We start from the raw sequence: 21,507 nt of genomic DNA, 5'->3' as shown, positions 1-21,507 counted from the left end.
ATTTTCAATAGCCTTATATGCATGTGAAAGGTGGACAGTGAATAAGGAAGACCATAAGAGAATTGATGCATTTGAGCTATGGTGCTGGAGGAGAATATTGAAAGTACCATGGACTGCCAAAAGAACAAACAAATCTGTGTTGGAAGAAGTATAGCCAGAATGCTCTTTAGATTCCATCCAGTTGCACCTTGGAAGGCCTAGCCATCTACTTCCAAAAGGTCACAGTCATTGAAAATCCTCTGGAACACAGTCCTGTGACACATGGGATCAGCCATGAGTTGGAATCAACTCAGTGGCAACTTTATTGGTTAAAAATGACTGGAAATTAAAGAATAAAAAGATGATAAGAACACACAAACACCGAACCAAACCCACTGCCATCGAGTTGAATTCAACTCCTAGTGACTCTATAGGACAGAGTAGAATTGCTACATCGGCTTTCTGAGGCAGACGATCCCATCTTTCCTCTAAGGAGTGGCGGGTGGGTTTGAACCACCAATTTTTGCATACCCTGCTGCACCACCATCGCTTAAACTAGCAACCAGGAGAAGTTATTACCACCCTTAGGATTGCAGGGACAAAGGAGGAATCCTGTTACTGGGCCATTATGAAAGCTGGAGCTGGGACAGGGGAGGGGCCCTGAGGGTATAATTACTTCAGGACACAACCTGGGAGCTTGTTGCTGTTGTTGCAAGTGCTGTTGAGTCAGTTCTGATTCACAGTGGCCCTGTATAGGGTTTCCAAGGAGCAGCTGGTGGGTTTGAACTGTTGATCCTACAGTACCACACCAGGAATTCAACCTGGTAGCAGGGAGGGAGAAAGGAGAAAATACCCTGGCCTCTCTCCTCCAGCTCACTCTGATCTTTGGCCAGGTCCTCCCACTGGCTGAACTAAAAGCAGAGGGCAAGAGAGTCCTGGGGTCAGCCTCATGCCCAGAGCTGGCAGAAGAGGGTGGAGAGTGGATCTGGCAGAGCAGAGACTAACCACTAGGAGGAGGAGAGCGAGCCAGAAAGCTTTCCCTGAGAGTCATTTAGGCTTGGCCATTCTTGTCTGGGGACATTCCTGAGGAAAAGCCACAAGTTCTACTAATGGCAGCAGGTGGTAAAGAAGGGGGTCAGGAGGCCTAGCCTTGGGACTCAAGGGAGAACAGAGACTGAAGTCTGAGATCATCAAGATTATTCCAGAAGGAAGCTAAGGGTATGGAGGTCTGGAGCTCTGGGGCTAACCAAAAGATTCATACTCAAGAAGGAGGTGGGGAGCTCAGTGGCCAGAACACTGGAGGCGGTCTGGCTCATCAAGGGGCCCTTGAGGTTCTGGTCATGCTGTCTGATGGCCTCTGGTATAAGGGAGCACATTAGCCTAGGAGGAAGCCATAGTCAGAGCCAGGAGGCAGAAAAGAAGTTTCTACTGCTCTGATGCTGTAGGATAAGAACTGAACCACTGACTGCAAGGTCGGTGCCTCAAGCCCAACAGTCGCTCCTTGGAAACCCTAAACAGGTCTGTTATGAGTCAGAACTGACTCAGTGGCACTGAACAGCAACAACAACAATTGAGCATCATAAATCAACCTCTCTACCTTTTGCACTTGTTCCTTGAGATCAGCCTGAACACTTTATGTCGGAGAGCAGTTCTCCTTATTCCTTTGGGCCTTTAACCATTTCTGGGGTGGCATTCTGGGACCATCACCCTCTGGATGTCGTGGCCCCAATAGACATTGACCCTCTGGAAATGATCCCATGACACTCTACATCCTATGCCTTCCTTTACCTTGAACTGAAGATCAATGGTGGGGGTTCTCCTTTGCGTTGGCCAGTGTACACATTTATATTGATGGAATTTGGGAATCCCACAACAGCTAAGTGTTCAACTACTAACTGAAAGTTGGAAATTTGAAGAGTGGCCAACAGCTAGGGGAAAAAAAGGGTCTGGTGGTATGTTTGCCTCGTGATTACAGTTTAGAAAATCCCATTGGACAGTTTCACTCTGTTGCATGGGATTGCTATGAGTTGGAATGGATTCCATGGCACTCAACGATGACAAAGATAGCACTAGATCTTTATAAACTTTATCTCAACGAATAATACTTTCCTATACAGGTAATGGAGTCCTGGTGTGTCGTCGTGGGCTAATACGTCAGACTGCAAAGTCATTTGAACTACAAGGTCGGTGGTTCAAGCTCACCAGCTGCTCCTTGGAAACCCTATACAGAGTCACTGTGAGTTGGAATCGACTCGATGGCACTTAACAACAACAACATACAGGTAAGCTCATCAGGTGCAGAAAGAACAGTAACACTTTGGGTAAGAGAGTTGGCAAGAAGCAGACCTGTACTGAACTCCTTGCACATGGGCCGGAGGCCCTGAACTCTGGTTGGGGGCGTTGGGTTACCAAGGCACGAGGGAGAGTCATGTTGCAGGGAAGGTGTGGCTGATTGTTTTCGCAGGACAGGGTTTAGGTGATACTGGCTCCTCATGGCACAACCCTTTTGGGTTGTCACCTTTCTAGACCCATTTGGATAGGACAGACCACCGGGTGAAGGTCCAGCCCGGTTTACCTTGTGAACAGCACCTCCCATGGGGAGGGATTCTTCACTCCTGCCCTTGAGAACTTGTGGTAGGCGGCCTTACAGAAGGTGCTTCTCTGGTCCTAGAGTACATGTGCAGTCTCTCCACATGGCCTGAAGTGTGCACCGGACCAAATGTGCCTGAAAAGGAACATTTTCCCCCCTCGGCTTCCCTTTCAGTAAAAACACTCACCTTGTTTAGATTTCCAATGTAAAATTTGACTCCTGAAAAGCCGTCAGCCAGTTGTGCATGATCTCAAGCCCAGCCACTTGGCGTTTTCACACTTCTCTGGTTTTTAGATAATCCCACTTGAAAGGAGGCTCAACCCTCTGTATAGTCCCAGGGATTGACACCTACTGGCAATGAAGAGCTACTTGGCCATGGACCTGCACGGCACAAGGCTCTCCCAGCTCCGGACCTTAAATCTTTCCATGTCACCTGCTTGATGCAGTTAAGAGGCAATAGGGATTGGATTAGAATCATCAGGAGGAATTTTCAATGGCTCTTTCAAATGCTTTTATTTCAAATGATCTGGAGTGAGAGACACTAGCCCAGTGAAACAGGGGTCACTAGGTCCAACTTGTGTGATTGTGGGTCTGCTACTTCTCATGCTGGAGGTGAAAGACCATGGCAGAAACTGCAGGCCTGTTAGAAGCAGCATGTTTTACAGAGAGTGAGGCATTTCAGGAGGCAGAGGGGGAGAATCTTGGTGCTGGAATTCCAGGTGTGTCAGGACAAGGAGCTCTGAGCCTGAGAAGATGGTAGGTTAGTGTCACAGATAAACATCTTGTGGTGCAGTGAATAACTTGACAAACTGTGTATAGTCTTTGTAACTCCTTTCGAACAACTGGGTGTTATGTTGTTGTTACATGCTTGGTAGGACACTGCAAATGTGAGGTTTGCGGCCCACCTAGAGAACTGGATAAGCTTTCTAAAAACATGGGAATTTTGTTGTTGTTGTTGTGAAGTGTCATCGAGTCGGTTCCGACCCATAGCGACCCTGTATAAGGTTTCCAAGGAGCAGCTGGTGAGCTTGAACTGCCAACCTTGCAGTTCAAACGACTTTGCAGTCTGGCACATTAACCCACAGTGCCATACCAGGCACCATGCAAATAAGGTGTGTGGACCCATAGCGTAGGGACTGGTCAGTTTTGCCATAATGCTGGGCTTAAAACGAGCCAAATTGTTATTTCCCTAATAAACTCCATAAATGTATCTCCTGTGATTTTGGTGTGGCTTTGGGTTGGAACCAACTCTACGGCACTTAACAACAACATTGCAGTGGACTATTGAAGCCAGTATAGAAATAGAGTGCTGTAGGAGGGATAGGTGGTATTAGAATTGGTACAAGGTTGGAGAGTGGAGGCATGTCTGACCTCTGCCTTATAGGGATCAGTATTGGACAACTAATGTTTGATCTTGATCTTCCTCCCCTCTTGTGAAGTTAGAGATCAGACACCTCCATCAAGCCATTGTTACATATTCTCAAAAGTGAGTCAGGAGAAGTCAGGGTATACAGAAAACAGGAAAAACAGGAGTCTGATGCATGGGTCAACAGGACTAAAAGGCTGGGTCAAAACAGTCTGGACTATGGCTTCAAGTTGTTAATGCAAGTCACCTGGATACATGAGGGAAGGTTTGGCTTTACTCCAAGTTCATAGGTATGTTTTCCTGGGAGGCGCCTCTGTAGCCCAGTGCACCTGACTATAGGCATGAACTGTCTCTGAACACAGGTTCTGGAAGGAGGAGAAGGTCTTTGAGACTGGGGAGAAGGATAAGGAAAAGGGGTGAGCTGAAAATGCCCTAGTTTAATAAGCATGGATCCTTAAAGACTGAATAAGGTCACCTGAGGGAAGACCAAGTACGGGCAGCAGGTTTCTCTCTTCCCCTCCTACAAGGTGGGTAAAGGCTCCGTTGAGACAGATGCCAGACCAGGGATGTTGGAATGGGAAGCCCCCTGAGTTTCTATCTTTCTGCAAGTTAGATTTTAAGCTTTCTGAAACCCTGTGCTTACCCCTCACTACAGAGAACCAAACTTCCCTTGTGGTCGAGATCTCATTCAGCAGCTATTAAACTCTCTGCTTCTTCTCCATTAACTCCTCATATGTGGTACATGTGAAGCCCACATGTGAGTTAGAAGTGTAGAGACTTAGCCACAGAGGGATTCAAGCACGGAGAGGCTTTAAGAACCGGGTTGATCTTTTTTTGGAACAATTTCTTACAGTTAGAAACTGGGTGGCAGGTTGGGTAGGAGGAAGTGGGGTGGGCAGGCCTGTTTTTACCTCAACCAAGATGAGCAAATAATGCCAGCTCTAAATTCAAAGGCTATATTTTCTGATGGTTATTAAATGAGAACCCTAAGAGGTAAACTGTGTTAAGTCTTACTTCCTCTGCAAAGTCTCTAGCTACAAAGTCACCCCTCAAAACTGTGGCCTCACATTAATTTATCCCTTTGGTGAGTTCTACAGTACAGTAGTGGTTCTTTAACTGGAGAATGTATCAGAATTTCCAGAGGACTTGTTAAAAATCAGATTGTGAGGTTTCATTTCCGGAGTTTAGTAGGTTTTGGGGTCGGACCTGAGAGTTAGCACTCCTAACAAGTTACGAGGTCTTATTGATGCTGTTGGTCTGGGGATGACATTTTGAGAACTATAGTACATATACTCTTTAACTTACAATTTCATGCTTTATTTGTATTTTGCCTACAAATAGTCCAAAATTACTTCCTGTATGTCAGTCTTTCTTCCCAACATGATTGCAAGTATTTTGGGGCAGGGATTGTGCACTATATATTTTCCCCCATATCAGCATGTTGCTGGGCATCTAGTAGATGAAATACTTATATTTTGGGAAGAACTTTAGAGAATTTGTTTCTTCAAGTAGATAGGAACCAACTATAGCTAATCTTAGGATTTCTACATACTGCAAAAGATTATCTAGTTTATTCTCATAGCTCACATTTGCAGAGAATACTAGTAATTTGCTTCAGCAATATACCAGTGTCATTAAAGAAAAGACCCAGTCTTGAGTTAGGAAAAAAAAAGTTCATTCCTTCATCCTTCCAAACAAGGTACAGTACAGCTGAACAACAATGTACGTTACTGGAAAAAAAACACAACTGCATTTTATATTGCTCACTATACTTTAAATAACTCTAATTCAGATATTAAGGAAAAGAACTGCTAATCACATTAACACATTACTGAAATCAAAATTAATTTACCACACAAAATAAATTAAAACATTAAATATTAACCTTTTCAGTGCAACATATACAGAAGTCAGAGTAACAAGTTCTTTAAAAAAAAAAAAAAAGCATCAGGTTTGTTATAATAAAGATAATGAAATTTAAACATTTCATAAGTTATTACACTGGGAAAATGGTTTGCATTTCAGTACTGTGTGTGTGTGTGTGTGTGTGTGTGTGAGTACCACTAGATCTTTCAGAAAGACTGGTAATTATCAGTGGCTAGAGAGAAAAAGGTCTTATGTTAAAACATTAAACATAAACATGGGTGTATGCCTGGTTCCTGTGTTGTCCCCAAAGTCCTCTGGGCTTTTGAATTACACCATTGTCCCCACTTCTTTGCTGGGTAGGTTGGAGAGATCAAACCCCAGACCTTACTAAGGGATCGAAGAAGTCTTCCTGAGCAGTGTTTGAGCCTAGTCAGTTCTTGCCAAAATTGCCTGGAAAAGCAACTTCTGGCACGTGTGCATGAGATAATAATCCTGGAAAACCCAGCTTGAAGATATTGGACAATTTTCTCCACCTGTAGGAAGCAGTCTCCCAAGAAACTCTTGAACCACAAATTCTCCCGCCTCACCAATGTGGGTGGGTGCATGTCAGTCCCACCTCCTCCTCCTTTCTCAGGGGAAAGGATTCTGTGCCCACTGTGCCACCTCCTCTGTTGCGACCCAGCTACAAGCTCATCCCCTTCTGGGATCCAGTGTGGCTGACTACCAGATCAGGGTTTGCTGCTGTAGATTGCTCATCTTGAAGTAAATGTTTTCTTGCTATAGTGTGCGTAAAGAAACCACAGCCTGTAAAATTGTGAGAGGCTCTATCATGGATTCAGAGGCCCTTTTTCCATAGTGGCTTTTCATTGTGTCCTGAGACACTGGAAATGATTGTTCTCCTTCTGCAAGGCTGCTGACCAGGACAGGTGTTCAGAATCATTCCGTAATCATAATGAATACTCAGCTTTTTAAAGGGCAAGAAAACCACAGGGAACCTGTAGAGATGGATTAATCCCCCAAAAGGAGCATTTTTATAGCTAACCAAAGAAGTAGCACTATCATGATATGGCACAGGAATCCAATGCCAATTAGTCACTATATTTAAAAAGAGAAATTGCCAAAGAAGCACGGTTCATATCCTGGGGTAGATCTGCAGGTCCAATCAGAACGACCTTGCTCCAACCTCTGCTTCTAACCCTTTTCAGACCCACTTGTTTACAAAGAATTGGCTTGGAAGGCACTTCTTGGGAGGCACCCATTTGAGCATGAGTGTGCAGGCACAGCGGGGAGGTGCCGCAGATGTGACAGTTGGACACCAGGGCCACAGCCTTTACAGACACACAAAGAAGTTCCCTCTGCTTCCTCTGTCTGCCCCTCGTCAATTTCCCACATCTTGCCAAACACTCTGGGATGCCAATTACTGACACAGTCTTTAGGCTAGACACAGATCATTCCATCCATTAGATAAAGAAAGACTACCTCCACAAAATACGGTCACATCAGTTCATGCTTTTAAAAGGTAGCCAGACCTCAAATAGCCCTTAAATGGCAGAAAATATATTTTATTTTTAAAGTTAAAATTTGAACTCAAGTTAAAAATGAGGGGCACTTTCTCAGTTTCTCAACTAACATCTCAGTCTCAGGACAATCCAATGGGACAAGTGAGTGCAAAAGGGGATCTAAAAACCAGTGTCAATTTGACGGGCCTCTTAGCTCTTAAGATACTACAGACAAGCCTGAGCCCACAGACCGGCCCAAAGAATACAAACATTTCTAATGAAAATCTGGAGTCTCCATCAGTTAAATTGTTAGAGGGATTGGTTGATGAACAGATTCAATTCCAGCTCTTTATATTTTAGGGGCCGCATTGTTCTATAAAAGGGCCAAAATTAAGACATGGGTTGCATATCTGTCTTAACTGCAAAACAGAGTTTATAGAAATAGACCGGGGAAGACTTAAAGGAGAGGACAGCATTTTTGTCTGACAGAAATTTCAAGCCAACTTGACATATTTGAAAAGTCCCTTTCATTGATGTGAGGAGCTAGATGCACTGAAGGGTTAATAGGTAGAAATCTCTCATTTTTAAAGCATAACCTCACCAAAAGGCATTTATATATTATTTCATTGCTATTCTGTTGTCACATTTTAGTGACAATTCCAGGGCTTCGAACCAGTTTATTCTGGTCCAGACCCCTCTGAGAATTTGGCATTTCCACACCAGATAATACTAAATCAGAATCTACATTTTAACAAGACCCCAGGTTTAAGAATCACCTTGGTAAACCTTGTTAAAACTGCAGATTCGGATGCAGTATATCTGGGGTGGAAATGCAAATTCTCAGAGGTGTGAAGCCCTGGAAAACACCTAGGATGAGATAGCCACTGTTTATTTGGAAGAAGCAACTGCTTCCTACATGCAAGCCAGAGGGCCTGGGGAGGTCCAATGGGTCAGAACACACCCAGATACTCAGGAGAAATTCTCTGAGGGGAAAGTGAGACCCACCTGGTAGAGATGGCTTGTTAGAGTTTGTTGTTAATAAACCAACATCCTGAATGGAAAGGAGAAAATCACTGGAGTATTTCTCCAAATGCTTAAAAATAAATAGGAAAGTTAAATTTCTCCTTTTAAAAATACAGCAATAAACCAACCAAGCAACAAACTGGAAACTAGATGATTGGCTCCCTTTCATAGACTTGGCCTGAAATGCCCACGGCTCTCTTCTGTTAACGTTCTGTTTCTAAGCACACTCTCTCTGAGGCCTCACTAGGACATGAACCAAGCCAGTTGCTGGTGAGTTGATTCCAACCCGTGGTGACCTCATATGTGTCAGAGTAGAACTCTGTCTCGTAAGGTTTTCAAGGGCTGGTGTTTTGGAAGAAATTGCAAGGTCTCTAGGTCTCTCTCTCAAGGTGAAATCAAATCACTAGCTGAGTGCATTAACCCTTTGTACCACTCAAGGGCTCCTAGAAAGTTAACAATATGTTTAATCACTGAGCAGTGTAACATGACAGATGCCTTCTGCTGACTTCCTACTTGGAATATATCCTGGCAGTTTACCTAATTAGCATATCTTAAATAACATGACCTCTGAACCCCAATCTTTGCTCTCATCAGTAACTCATCCTCTGGCACCATTTCTGTTACATTGGGGGACTCTTCCCAAGCCTCCGCCTTCTTGAAAAGACCGTACATTTCTCATCCGTGTAATGGCACTACATACATCATTAACGTAGAAGTCTGAAGGGGTTTTATGCTTTTCACACTGGTGTAAGAGATAAAAAATAGAATCAATATCCATCTAATAAATAAGACCAACAGCTTGGAAAGGGCTTCAACATCTAGCGTCTGTGGAAGACGTGGGGCAGGCAGAGGGGCTGGATGACAGAGGCTCCAGTTCCTCTAAAACTTGGCATCTTCACGGACCAGTCAGCAGTTACCCTTTCTCCCGCTTCCTCCCAATAAACTGATGAGAAGCCTGTAGCGAGTAAAGGAGTCTGGTGTTGGGCAGGATGCTGTTGTGCTCAGGTCGTCCCAGTAGAAAGAAGTACAGTCCTGGGTCCATGACGGGCAGAGACAACTACACACAACTGGATGAAGCACAGACTGACGCACATCCCTTATCTATGTAAACAGGGTTTCTGCCCCTTTGCAGTTCTTTTTGGACCAGTTTTTCACATCGTGGTCCGCTGATTTCTTTTCTAGGTCACACCGAATAACCCCAAAGTAGACAGAGTTTATTGACAGAGTTGTGAAGGCCCAAAAAGACAAAAGGCTGCACAGGTGACTTCAGGCAAAGAAGGAAGGATCTGCCAGCCTGTCCCAGGCATCCCTCGCAGGGCTGTCCTGAGGAAGTCCTTTCTTCTCAGGTGGCCACAGTCCACCTGGCTGAACTCCTTTCCTGGGCTCCTCAGACCACTGGGAGGAAGGAAAAACAAGTTAATCACTGTGGGCCAGACCCCAGCCTCGCCAGGAAAACAAGCTGGGGACTGAAAGTTGGAGATGGCATCGGCCAACACCATTAGCTTCTCTTGGGCAATCAGGCTCGAGCCCAAATTCTGCTAGTTCAGTCTCAGAGGAGCAACTTCTGAACCTGTGATTTCAATGCTCAGTGCAGCCAGAAAGGCTGATGGAAGTGAAATGAACGGAAGCAGAAGAGAACAAGACACACCCTATTGTGAGGTCTTCATCCAACTGGAGGTAATTCAACCCAGCCTGTGGCCAGCTCTCCTGTGGGGTGGTTTGAATTACCTCCTGTGGGGCAGGTCAAGAGCGTGGATTCTGGTGGCAGATTCACTTCCCCTAAGGCCATATTAGAAAGGATCCACTTATATTTCATTAGATGGAGGCGCTCGGGCTTCCTCTCTGAGTATTGGGGTGAGGCAGCATGGGCCACTCCTCAGTCTCTCCTGAGCTCAGCTCAATCTGGACTCTTTCTGCCTGGGTTCTTCCTGGGGCTTCCCTAAGGGAAGGGGAGGGAGTGTCCTGGCCCAGGGGTAATCATGGTGGGGCTGCTCCAGCAAGGCTGACAGTGAGCGCCTGGTTCAGCCATGCTCAGGCGTAGCAGGCCTACTGGGGCTACAGTGAGGCCATCGTCCTGGAGAGAGGGGCCGTCTCTGAAAAGCCAGATCCATCCTGAGACTCTAAACTGATGTGTGCTCAAATGTGACTGGAGGAGAAGTGACAGCAACAAGAAACCCAATGCTCCACCCCGAACAACTCTGCTGAGATGAAAACACTACAAAATCTACTAGAAATTTTCTTTGAAAATTTAAGCAAATCTAGTGGTTACGAATTGGGCTGCGAACCGCAAGGTCAGTAGTTCAAAATTACCAGCGGCGGGAGAAAGATGAGGCTTTCTGCTACCATAAAGGTTTATAGCCTCGGAAACCCTGTACAGTTTTGCTATGAGTTGGCACGGCACATAACAACAACAACAACAACATTGGTGTTAAAACACAAAGGAGAGCTATTTGCCTTTGCTCAGTGCATCCCCCACTCCCAGATAATAGAAGCGATATGTGAGTGGCCCAGTTTCATGCTCATTTCCTGACTCATGGTGTAACTTAAGCAGGCCTTTGGCTGACTCAGTTTCCTACATCACTCAACAAATCATTCTCTTAAAACCAACATGAAGATGAATGGATCACCAACCTTAAGAGCTGTGGGTTCCAGCATCAACAGACCTGCTCATGTTCAATGATTATGAGTACCAAAACGAAGGACAAGTAAATGGCACCCCCTGACCTCCAGTTCCTTGGAGGTTACCATGTCAGATTATTGTGTGGTTTAATGAACAGTGAGGGTTCCAGCTTCCCAGTAACCTTATTCCTTACACTTGCCATGCGGTCTTGAGCTTCTAATGCCAACTGTTTCCTACAGAAGAACACCTCACTGTAGACCACCCTCTTATAAATGTCTTCTGACCCACTACTTTCTATAAAAGAATTTTAAGTTTATGATGGATTTTGTTGGTCAAAATAGCAGCCTAGAGAGGCTGGTTGATGTGTGAGTAAGAATTTCAGGGCTTTTCTGAATAAAGCACTTGCTCAACTCCATGATCCCAGAGCTAATAATGCTCAAGGTAGTGTAGTGGTTACGAATCAGGCTGCTAATCTCACTGTCAGCAGTTCGAAACTACCAGCTGTCTGCAGGACAAAGATGAGGCTTTCTGCTCCCGTAAAGATTTACAGCTTCGTAAACCCTATGTAGGGTCGCTATGAGTCGGAACTGACTCCATAGCACATAACAACAACAACGTGTGAGCTCACCCCCACATCCAGATGGCCAGTCTCTTTCATGGGTGTTAATGAAAGCTAGTCACATAAAAATGGTAGACTTAATGAAGCTCCTAAGATCTGAGAGTTTGAGTGTTCTTTAGAGACCTCTATAAGTCAAATCCTTCATTTTTTACCAGTGAGAAAGGGAAAAAAAATGACTATCTGTTATGTGTTTACAGTTTGTCATACACTAGTGCTGTGGGTTAATGTGCCAGACTGCAAAGCTATTTGCACTGCCAGGTCGGCAGTTCAAGCTCACCAGATGCTCTTCAGAAACCCTATACAGGGTCACTATGGATCGGAACCGACTCAACGGCACTTCACAACAACAACAAAATACTAGGTATGGGAGTCCTGGTGTTGTGCTGTGGGTTAATGTGCTGTATTGTGAAGTTGGTTTGAACCACAAGGTTGGTAGTTCAAGCCTCCTACTTGGTCCTCAGAAACCTTATGTAGGGTTGCTATGGGTAGGAACTGACTTGATGGCACTTAACAACAACAACAACATACTAGGTATTTAGTTTGAACCACAAAGTTTGCGGTTCAAGCTCACCAGTCATTCCTTGGAAACCTTGTACAGGGCTGCTAAGGGTTGGAACCGACTTGATGGCACTTAACAACAACAAAACTAGGTATTTTGCACTAGCACTCATTCTGTTTACACAGTGGTCTTTTTAAGAGTATGAAAACAGGTCCAGGGAGGTTAAGTCACTTGTCAAAGGTCACATGGTCATCACAAGGACAGAAGAGCTCCCTGCTAAGAAGAACATACCTTAGAATAAACGAAACCTGACTTGGAAGGATAAAACAAAATCCTACTTTCCCTCCCTCTATTCTACTTCATCTTCCAGGAACTTCTGATTTGCAGAAGGTGGTCACTCAATAGGGCCTCCCAAGCGAGTGGAGGTCTCCCTTCCCGGCTCCCAGTGAGGCCCTTTACCTGTTTCTGAGTGGCAGCAGGAATTCCTTCCCTTCAGTAGGGCACTGGGCTTCTCGTGCCGGCAGATGAGGGCTCGACACCACTCACAGTGCTTTCGGACCTGGCAGCAGCTGCAAAGAAGCAGGGGACATGGTCTGGGTGGGGGGCCTGGCAGAAGTGCCATGCTGGTGCACAGCTGTCTGAGGGGTCTGCTGGGAAGTGCTGGCTTCTAAACCAGTGTCTGCATGAGGGCCTCCTGAGATCTCACAGAGTGGAGGTTGAAGGCCTCACAGGATGGTGGCTCTTTGGGATAGACCCCAGTCAGCGACAAAAGCTGCCCCAAAGTACCAGCTGTAGCTCTGCTCTGGGCTCCAGCTCCCCCAGATGTCAGAGGTTAATGGCCACCCACTCAGATGCTTCCTCCATAAAGAACCAGTTGGGTAACTCTGTGAATGCAGTGATGGCTCAGAACTACTGTCAGGACTGGGACAAAGCAGCTGCCTCAGGCTGGCAGGCTATGAGGACTCAGGTATTGCCAGGAAGAAAGCTGGGAACTTGGACAGGCTGAACTGACACATGAAGTAGGGCCTGAGTTATGGAGCTCAGTGCCTTTGCATCTTGAAGCCCTTCTTTGAGGACTAAGTTTCTCTGTGAGCCTGTGTTGTCTAAGTCCATAAGAAATCAGCTATAAACATGCCTGCCTCCCTCTATGGGCAGGAATGAATAGTTTTCAACACGAAAAAAGAATCTGGGAACTCAAAGCAGAGCCGAAGAGAAAGCGCTGAGACATCAATGACATAAGAGGCACTCGCTGATGGCTGCTTCTCTTGGGATGGCCTGTGGGTTAATGGGCCAGACAGCAAAGTCAGTTTGAACTGCAAGATCAGCGGTTCAAGCTCATCAGTCACTCCTTGGAAACCCTGTACAGGGTCGCTATGGGTTGGAACCAACTCAATGGCACTTAACAACAACCACCACCTTAATGCATACATAACCTATGCCCCCATGGGATGGGTGACATGAGCCAGGAGGCAGAGATGAGGAAATGAGCTTGTTGCCATCCCAGTCCATCCTGCTCAGCCAACTGAGAATGGCCCTGAAACCTTCCTGTCTAACTTGCTTCTCTCATTGGTGGAAAATGAGAGCGCCGAGTACCCCACCTGTGGGGAGAACCCTCCTGAGTTGGGATCAGTTTGTGCCATACTGGGAGATCTAGAAACCTGGTCTCCACAACATGCCAAGAGCCATCCAAGTTCTTCCTAGCTTGGTTGACACAAATCATATATCAAAGCAACAAGTTATGCCCAGGTGGCTCTGTTAACCTGGCATGCCTAGGATGTCCCTTGTAGGGGTGGACAGATAGGAGACCTGGCCAGAGGGGCAGGAGGTACTCACTGGATCAGCACACAGGTGATGATGAGGACAGCCAGGGCCACAATGGAGACAACAACCAGGGCGGTGATGACCTGCTTCTTCTGGCTGGCAGCCACCACGGCCAGGAGGTCTGCATGCTCACAGCGGGCACCAACGTACCCAGAATGGCAGCTGGGGAGGGAAGGGGTTTCAGCATGCTTTCTAGACAGAAGGTCTCATCCCCACAACTCCCCCTGCGCTGGGCTGGGTTCTGCTGGAGGGCCACAAAGCCCATACAAAGAGCCCCAGGGGCTCCTCCAGCTTTTGCTATCTGAGGCAAAAGCATCAGTGCTGGAATTGTTGCTTCTCTGCCGGGGGCACGTCTTGTGTGACTTGTTGCTTGTTGTGTGCCACTGAGTCAATTCCAACTCACAGTAACCTGACAGGACAGAGTAGAACTGCCCCCTGTAGGATTTTCTAGGCTGTCATCTTTATAGGAGCAAATGGCAGGTCTCTTCTCCCATGGAATGACTGGTTTTCGAACTTCCAACCTGTCAGCAGCTGAGTGCTTAACCACTGTGCCACCAGGGTTCCTTTGCTTGGAGAATTGGAGTCCTGGTGTGTCACTGTAGGATAAAACACTAGACAGCAAGGGTGGTTTGAACCACAAGGTCGGTGGTAGAAACTCACCAGCCGCTGCTCATAAACCCTATACAAGGTCACTGTGAGTCCTAACTGACTTGACAGCATTTAACAGCATCAGCTGAAACACTTTGAGAATTCTGGAGTCCTGGTGTGGCGCTGTGGGTTAATGTGCCAGACTGCAAAGCCATCTGAATGGTGGTTGGTGGTTTCCAAGCTTACCAGCAGCTCCTCAGAAACCTTATACAGGGTTGCTATGGGTTGGAACCGACTCCACGGCACTTAACAACTCAGCCTTATCATCTGAGAATGAGAAGGTGCTGTTGAAGCACTTTATTATTATTATTACTAAACCCAATTGTGGGGGGAACAGAGAAGGCAGTAACGATCTGATCATACCTTTTTTTCAGGTGAGGGTAGCCCCCTTCCCACAGGAATCCTCAGGAGCAGCCTCCAACTGGCTGGCCAGTTTAGGTATATGCAATAGATATAAACTGGACTAAAATATTTCCCCTAGGTAGGGAAGTGACAAAGGGTCAATCTGTGAGTCTCCCTTTTGGTTAAGTAATTGCTGGGTCAGCTTCAGTTTTAGATGAAAGGGTCTTTGAAGAACAAGGGAAAGTGAGCGGAGATTCCTCGCATGCCTGCTATTGTGCAGGCCCTGCCCGGGGGTGTGAGATTTTTATTCTCTTGCATCTGTGCTCCTGGCAGCCAGACCCCAGATGCCAGGAGGGTACTTGAGAAGCACAACTTGTTTCTCTAGAGCATAGATTTTGCTATTTAATGATAAGGACTATATATATGCTTATGACAAATTGGAGATGGAAAGATTGTTGCTCAATGCTACAATCTGGGACATGAGCTTTGTTTGTCTTTAACTTCACATAATGCTTTTTGTCTTCCCCAAGACCAATTGTTATGACCCTATTTAAAGACATTTTTTAAAAGTCTAAATTCAGGCGCTTGTTTTTCTCTTTCATGTACGTTCTTCTCAGTTAATCCTCAATGTGGGGAGAACATCTGGAGTTACTGCCTAATCCATGGGACTTCAGGTCATGACCTAGGTGACCTCCATGAATAATATTGGCCTGAGCTCCAGCTGGGAGACCCAAAGACTATATGTTGTTGTTGTTGTTAAGTGCCGTCAAGTCGATTCCGACCCATAGCGACACTGTATAGGGTTTCCAAGGAGCAGCTGGTAACCTTGAACTACCGACCTTGCAGTTCAAATGGCTTTGCAGTCTGGCACATTATTAACCCACAGTGCCACACCAGGACTCCAAAGACCATATGATCTTGTGGAAAACAAAGCTTTAAGAATGACATTATTTTAGAAACAGCTCACTCTTTTGAGTCAATAATCTCCCAGTCTGTGGGTTTTCTTTATAAGGTGGTGACAGATGAGGCCTCACCTCAAGGTATGTCATTTTTATTGACCAGGATGTGTGTGTCAGCTCCCCAAAGCTGGGGTGGTTCTGAGGAGCAGGGACAGAATGTTCTACTTTCTCTGCACAGACTCAGACTTTCTGGTCTAGTGGGAACCAATTCATTAGAACATTCTTCTAGGTGCTGTAAATACAGAAAGGTATAAGGCGTGGTCCTTCCTCACAGCTTACAAGCCGGCCAGGGATAAGGGAAGAAAATCAAGGGATGTGTCAGTCAGTGTTAAGGGCTTCCCTTGCGAGCCTGTGTGTCCGCCGCACAACTCTGCACGGATAATACATCGCCCTCTATACTCGGAGCTGTCAGAGCTGGAGGGGTCTGCATAAGTGTCCTGTCTAAGGTTAAACACTCACATGACCCGAGGAGTCACTCCAGTGGCAGAACAGGGCAGTGGTAGAGCCCTTGCCTTCCCCAAGGGAGGTTAGGATTTGACTCCCGGTGGATGCACCTCATGTTATTGGAGGTTTATGTACTGCTATGATGCTGGTCAGGTTTCACTGGAGCTTCCAGACTAAGAGAGACTTGGAAGAAAGGTCTGGAGATCTACTTACCAAAAAGTTAGCCAGTGAAAACCCTATATGGATAACAATGGTCCAGTCCACAAACACTCATGGGGATGGTGCAGGGCTGTGGAGCATTTCATTCCATTCTGTGTGGGGTCGTCATGAATTGCAGGCCAAGTGGATGGCAGCTAAGAACCACCACCAAAGGCAGAAGTAAGCAAAGTGGACCAATGTGAGCAAAGCAATAATGGAAGAAAGAAGATGAGGCCAACATGGTGCCCTAGTGACAGGGAGTAGTGGAAGAGGTGGAGACGATGGGAGAGGGCAAACCTTCTTTGATGGGGCGATGCCACATGTTTAGTAGGAGTTCAAACCTGGGCTTGTCCAAGAGAAGTGGGCGTCTGGATGAAATTGTAAATCTTACTGCCACATAAAACACATTTGTGGGGCTCCAAGACCCAGTGGAGAAACTGAGATTTCCAAACTGTGAGAGAACCTCAATTGTCCTGGTAGCTCCCATACTAAGGTCTGTGGTCAGGGAAATGATATTGGGAGTGACCGTGATTTCGCTCTGCAGAGGAAGATGTCAACACCTCTCTCAGAAATGAAAGGACTCGAGAACATTTTGAAGCTAAGGCTGAGGGTGCTGGAGATAGTGGCTGAGGGCATGGTTTTGGCATTAGAACTTACTGGACTGAATCCCAGCTTGACCACCTACTATCTCTGGGGCTTTGGGTAGGTTGCTTAACTTCTGTTTTCTCATTTTAGAAGTAGGGTAATACCTACTTTTCAGGGTTGCTGCGAGGGCTACATGAGCCAACAGATATGGAGTGCTTGTCACGGAGCCTGGAACAAAGCTTCAGCTTTACTTGAGAGATTACTATTCTTACCAACAGTAGTATTTATAATGTGAATGAGGAGCTAGAGGGCCAATCCCTTTGGTTACCAAAATGTAGTTAGATACCTAGTCATCCTGATTACCAAAACAATACTAGTGTGTATATGTGACGGCTAATTATTTTTTTTGGAGTTAAGAGCAGGGCTTTGCAACACATTGAAGAGACCCAGAGAACAGTCACCACTCTGATTTCAGAGTGTTTCCACCTCGCTGTGGTAGGGTCTCAGTCAGAAATAAGGTCATTGCTCTGATTGTCTGATGCTCCAGGTTCAAGGTCTTCAGCTCTGGAAAGTTTATAGCAGCCTCTGATCTGCTGGAGAAGGTACCGGAGGAGGAAAATCTGAGCTTCCAACTCAAAATGAATCAGAGCTCAGCAAAGACTTGTCCTCTTTCTCCAAAAAGGATTCCCTCAACTCCAGTCCCCAAGCCTGCCCCAAGCATGGAGACGGCTGTAAGAGGAACCGCCTTTGGACTTTGCACAGAGGTGATAGGAGGCTTCCTTGTAACCAGCTGAAAAGCACACCTTATTTCTGATTCAGTCTAAACGCAAACACAGTCTCCCCCACCCCAACATTGAAAGTGGAACCAATAAAAACAACTCAATCAGTCCCCCAGTGTCTGGACTAGTGATCTAATGAACATTTAAATAAGAATGATAATCATAAACCTAGAACTTGCCTTGTATTTACAAAGTGAGGAGGCTGCTCACTTGAGGGAGTCTCTTAACTCTGCAGACACGACCTGGGGGCCACACAGTTCTCCTCCCCACTGTCTATCCAGGTGAAGCTCAGAGGCACCTGGAGGGGTTGGCCCAGGCTCACATGGCTGCACATGCTGCCACCTCTGGAGGGGAGCCCACTCACTGTTACTCAGAGCTTTGCTGCAGTACCTGTCTCTGGTCCCGTCTTTTCTGGGCTAATGGACCTTTATGCATCTTGGTTAAGAGCTTTACTTCAGGAGCCTAAGAGTCTGGGTTTGCATCTAAACTCTGCTTAAAGGACTTGCACATAATTCTGTGCCTTTCTCATGAGGTCATATGAAGATTCAATGAGTTAACCCTTTCATTACCCATGGGACTTATAGTGACCACCTACATTTTCTGTGTCTGGGGTTTAAGTGGGAGAGAGATATCCCACCTTTAGCAAGTGCTGCCATCTGGTGGGGGCCTGTATAACTGCTAAGATTATAGCCCACCAACTCAGCCCACCAACCACTCCTTGGGACATGTGTCTCGTTGTTGTTGTTATATGCCGTGGAGTCGGTTCCGACTCACAGTGACCCTGTACAGGGTTTCCAAGGCTGTAAATCTTTACGGGAGCAGAAAGCCTCATCTTTCTCCGGCAGAACAGCTGGTAGTTTCGAACTGCTGACCTTGTGGCTAGCAGTACGATTCGTAACCACTACGCTACCAGACTGTATCAAAATCCATATTACTTTAAAAAAAAATTTTTTTTTTTTTCCCCTTCATGTCATTCAAAATGGTTTCAGCAAAAAATTCAAAGCAGGAAATAATTCAGTTGTGGAAGGGTGAAACATACACTGTACTTAGAACAGTGACTGGCAGGGAACAAAGGCTCAATAAATGCTACCTCTTCATAAACATATATGATAATTTATTGTAAGGAATCCTGGTGGTGCAGTGGTTAAGTACTTGCCTGCTATCTGACAAGTTGGCTGTCTGAACCCACCAGCCACTCTGAGGGAGAAAATGTGACAGTTGGCTTATGTAAAAAAAATATTGTCTTGGAAACCCTATGGGGCAATTCTCATCGGGCCTATGGGGTTGCTATAATTCTGAATTGACTCCACATCAAAGCTTTGTTTGTTCATTAGGTTGTTAAGTGCTGTTGAGTCAGTTCCAACTCATAGTGACCACTCATAGGGTTTACAAGGAGCAGCTGGTAGGTTTGAAACACTGACTTTGTAGTTAGCAATCCAGTGCTTATCTTACAGAGCCACACCAGGACTCTGGCAATACACTTTATTGTTGTTGTTAAGTGCCATTGAGTCAATTAGGGTTCCAAGGAGCAGCTAGTGGGCTTAACCCACCAACCGTACAGTTAGCAGTCCAGTACTTATCCTATAGCGCCACACTAGGACTCTGCTCATTAGGTTAAACCATATGAAACCACTCCTTCTGTTGCCACTTGTGTACGCAAACCCTTTGCATGGACTTTTAGCCTACTTTTACTTAGACTGGAAAGATTTTTGTAGGTAGATACCTCATCTTAAAGATTCTGGCTACTCAAAATTATCCAGTACAGTTTCTTGCCCGCCAAAATTCCAAGTAGTAGATCAAATATGAATCCAGGAATTTTCAAAGTTTACTGACCTTAGGATGCCCCTGAAGTGCTATACTTGGGGTTCTGCTCAGTGTCTGAGCTGAGCCCCAGGAATGTGTATTTGTTTGTTTTTGAAAGTCTTAGGATTTTTAGTTTATTATTTTAAAAGGATTTGGTTATTTTGGTTGTTAAAATCATATACAACAGAAATGAATGATTTATACTTGTACAATTCATTGATATTGATTACATTCTTCCAGTTGAGCAATGTTCTCTTCCTCCTTTTCTAAGTTCTTCTTCCTTTAACATAAACTCACTGCCCCATTAAGCTTCCTATCTAATCTTCTGAGATGCTGTTTTCAACTTGATCTTACAGTGTTCTTTTGTGCCATCGAGTCAGTTCCAACTCACAGCAACCATATATAGGGCTTCTAAGGAACTGCTGGTGAATTTGAACCACTGACACTGTGGTTCAAACCAACCTTGCGGTCCATTGCTTTATCCCGCAGTGCCACAACAGGACCCCAGCATTTATTGTTGTTAAGTTCCGACTCATAGCAACCCTGTATAGAGTTTCCAAGGAACAGCTGGTGAGTTTGAACTGCTGACATAGGGAGAGTTTTAAAAGAGCACAATGCTCGAGGCAGACATTCTTTACTAATGAAGCTAATTAAGCTGTGTGGAATCCTGGTGTGGCACTGTAGTATAAGCACTGGACTGCTAACTACAAAGTTGGCAGTTCAAACTCACCAGCCACTCCTTGGAAACCCTATACAGGTTTGCTATGAGTCGGAACCAACTGGATGTCACTTAATAACAACAACAACAACATTGTTTGGTTCAAAGAAGACATCAGGGGATATTTTTAGTTGGAGGTTTCAAGATAATCTCAGAGCAATACTTTAGGGGATTCATCCACCTTCTGTGACTCCAGAAAGTCTGGGTTCAGGAGAGTATGAAATTCTGCTCCCTTTTGTCCAGGAGTTGTCTGTAGAATCTTTGACCAAAATGTTCACTAAGTAAGCAGCAAGTTTTCAAGAAAGTATCCCTGAGCATGCTGTTCTGATCCTCCAGCACGTCAGGTACCAGGAGTGTCAGAGCCCCTGGCACGACTTGTGGAGGTAAATGCTCTCTTAAGTGGTTGTTGGAGGTAAATGCTTTTTGTTACGTGCCATGGAGTCAGTTCCTACTCATAGCGACCTTGTACAAGGTTTCTGAGGCTGTAAATCTTTACGGGAGCAGAAAGCCTCATCTTTTCTCCCACGGAACAGCTGGTAGTGTTGAACTGCTGACTGTGAGATTAGCAGCCCGAAGCCCCTAACTCCCAATACCCCAGGAGACCAGGGGACACTTACACACATGCCGGTTTGTCTTCCTGTACCAAAAACCTGCAGGTTCCATGGAAGCAGAACTGGCTGTGGGAATCTGGGCAGTCATTAAAATGAGACACCACAGCAGCGGCCACAGGAGGGTCTGCTGGAGAGAGAAAAGGAACTGGGCTTAGATTCATGGCACAGCTGAGAGACGTCCCTACACACCCTTCTCCATTTGCAGAATGTGCACCAGTCTCCGCACAGGTACCCCTTCTCTTCTTAGCTCTCACTCATTTGCTAACACCAGAGGCTTCTGCATCCCGTGCGTCTAGGCAGGGTGGTTTTTGTTTGTTTGTTTTGGGTAGAAAACAAAACAGTCTCTTCAAAAGATTCAGTGTAATTGAAAAACACTAGAACAATTTTACTATTCAAAGCCTATTATTCCAAGAACTACCTAATTTTACCTTTGTAAGGGGATAGTAATATATATGTTGTTGTTGTTGTTAAGTGCCGTCGAGTCGGTTCCGACCCATAGCGACCCTGTACAGGGTTTCCGAGGGTGTAAATCCTTACG

General features: G+C 45.6%; 1 protein-coding gene across 1 annotated transcript in view; it reads right to left on the bottom strand.

Moving 5' to 3' along the window:
• Positions 1-12,455: 12,455 nt before the first annotated feature.
• TGFA (transforming growth factor, alpha) overlaps positions 12,456-21,507 on the bottom strand; it is a 139,616-nt gene continuing 130,564 nt past the window's right edge. The window contains exons 6-8 of the mRNA XM_006862992.1: positions 20,976-21,096; positions 13,895-14,044; positions 12,456-12,630 (exon numbers count right to left, since the gene is read on the bottom strand). Of these exons, the coding sequence (XP_006863054.1) occupies positions 12,456-12,630; positions 13,895-14,044; positions 20,976-21,096 (446 nt within the window). The remainder of the gene's footprint in view (positions 12,631-13,894; positions 14,045-20,975; positions 21,097-21,507) is intronic.

Source organism: Chrysochloris asiatica, unplaced genomic scaffold (assembly GCF_000296735.1).
Source record: "Chrysochloris asiatica unplaced genomic scaffold, ChrAsi1.0 scaffold00052, whole genome shotgun sequence".
In the NCBI taxonomy this organism is placed as follows: Eukaryota; Metazoa; Chordata; class Mammalia; order Afrosoricida; family Chrysochloridae; genus Chrysochloris; species Chrysochloris asiatica.
The sequence above is the reverse complement of the archived record's forward strand: the minus strand, read 5'-3'. Positions and strand labels throughout refer to the sequence as shown.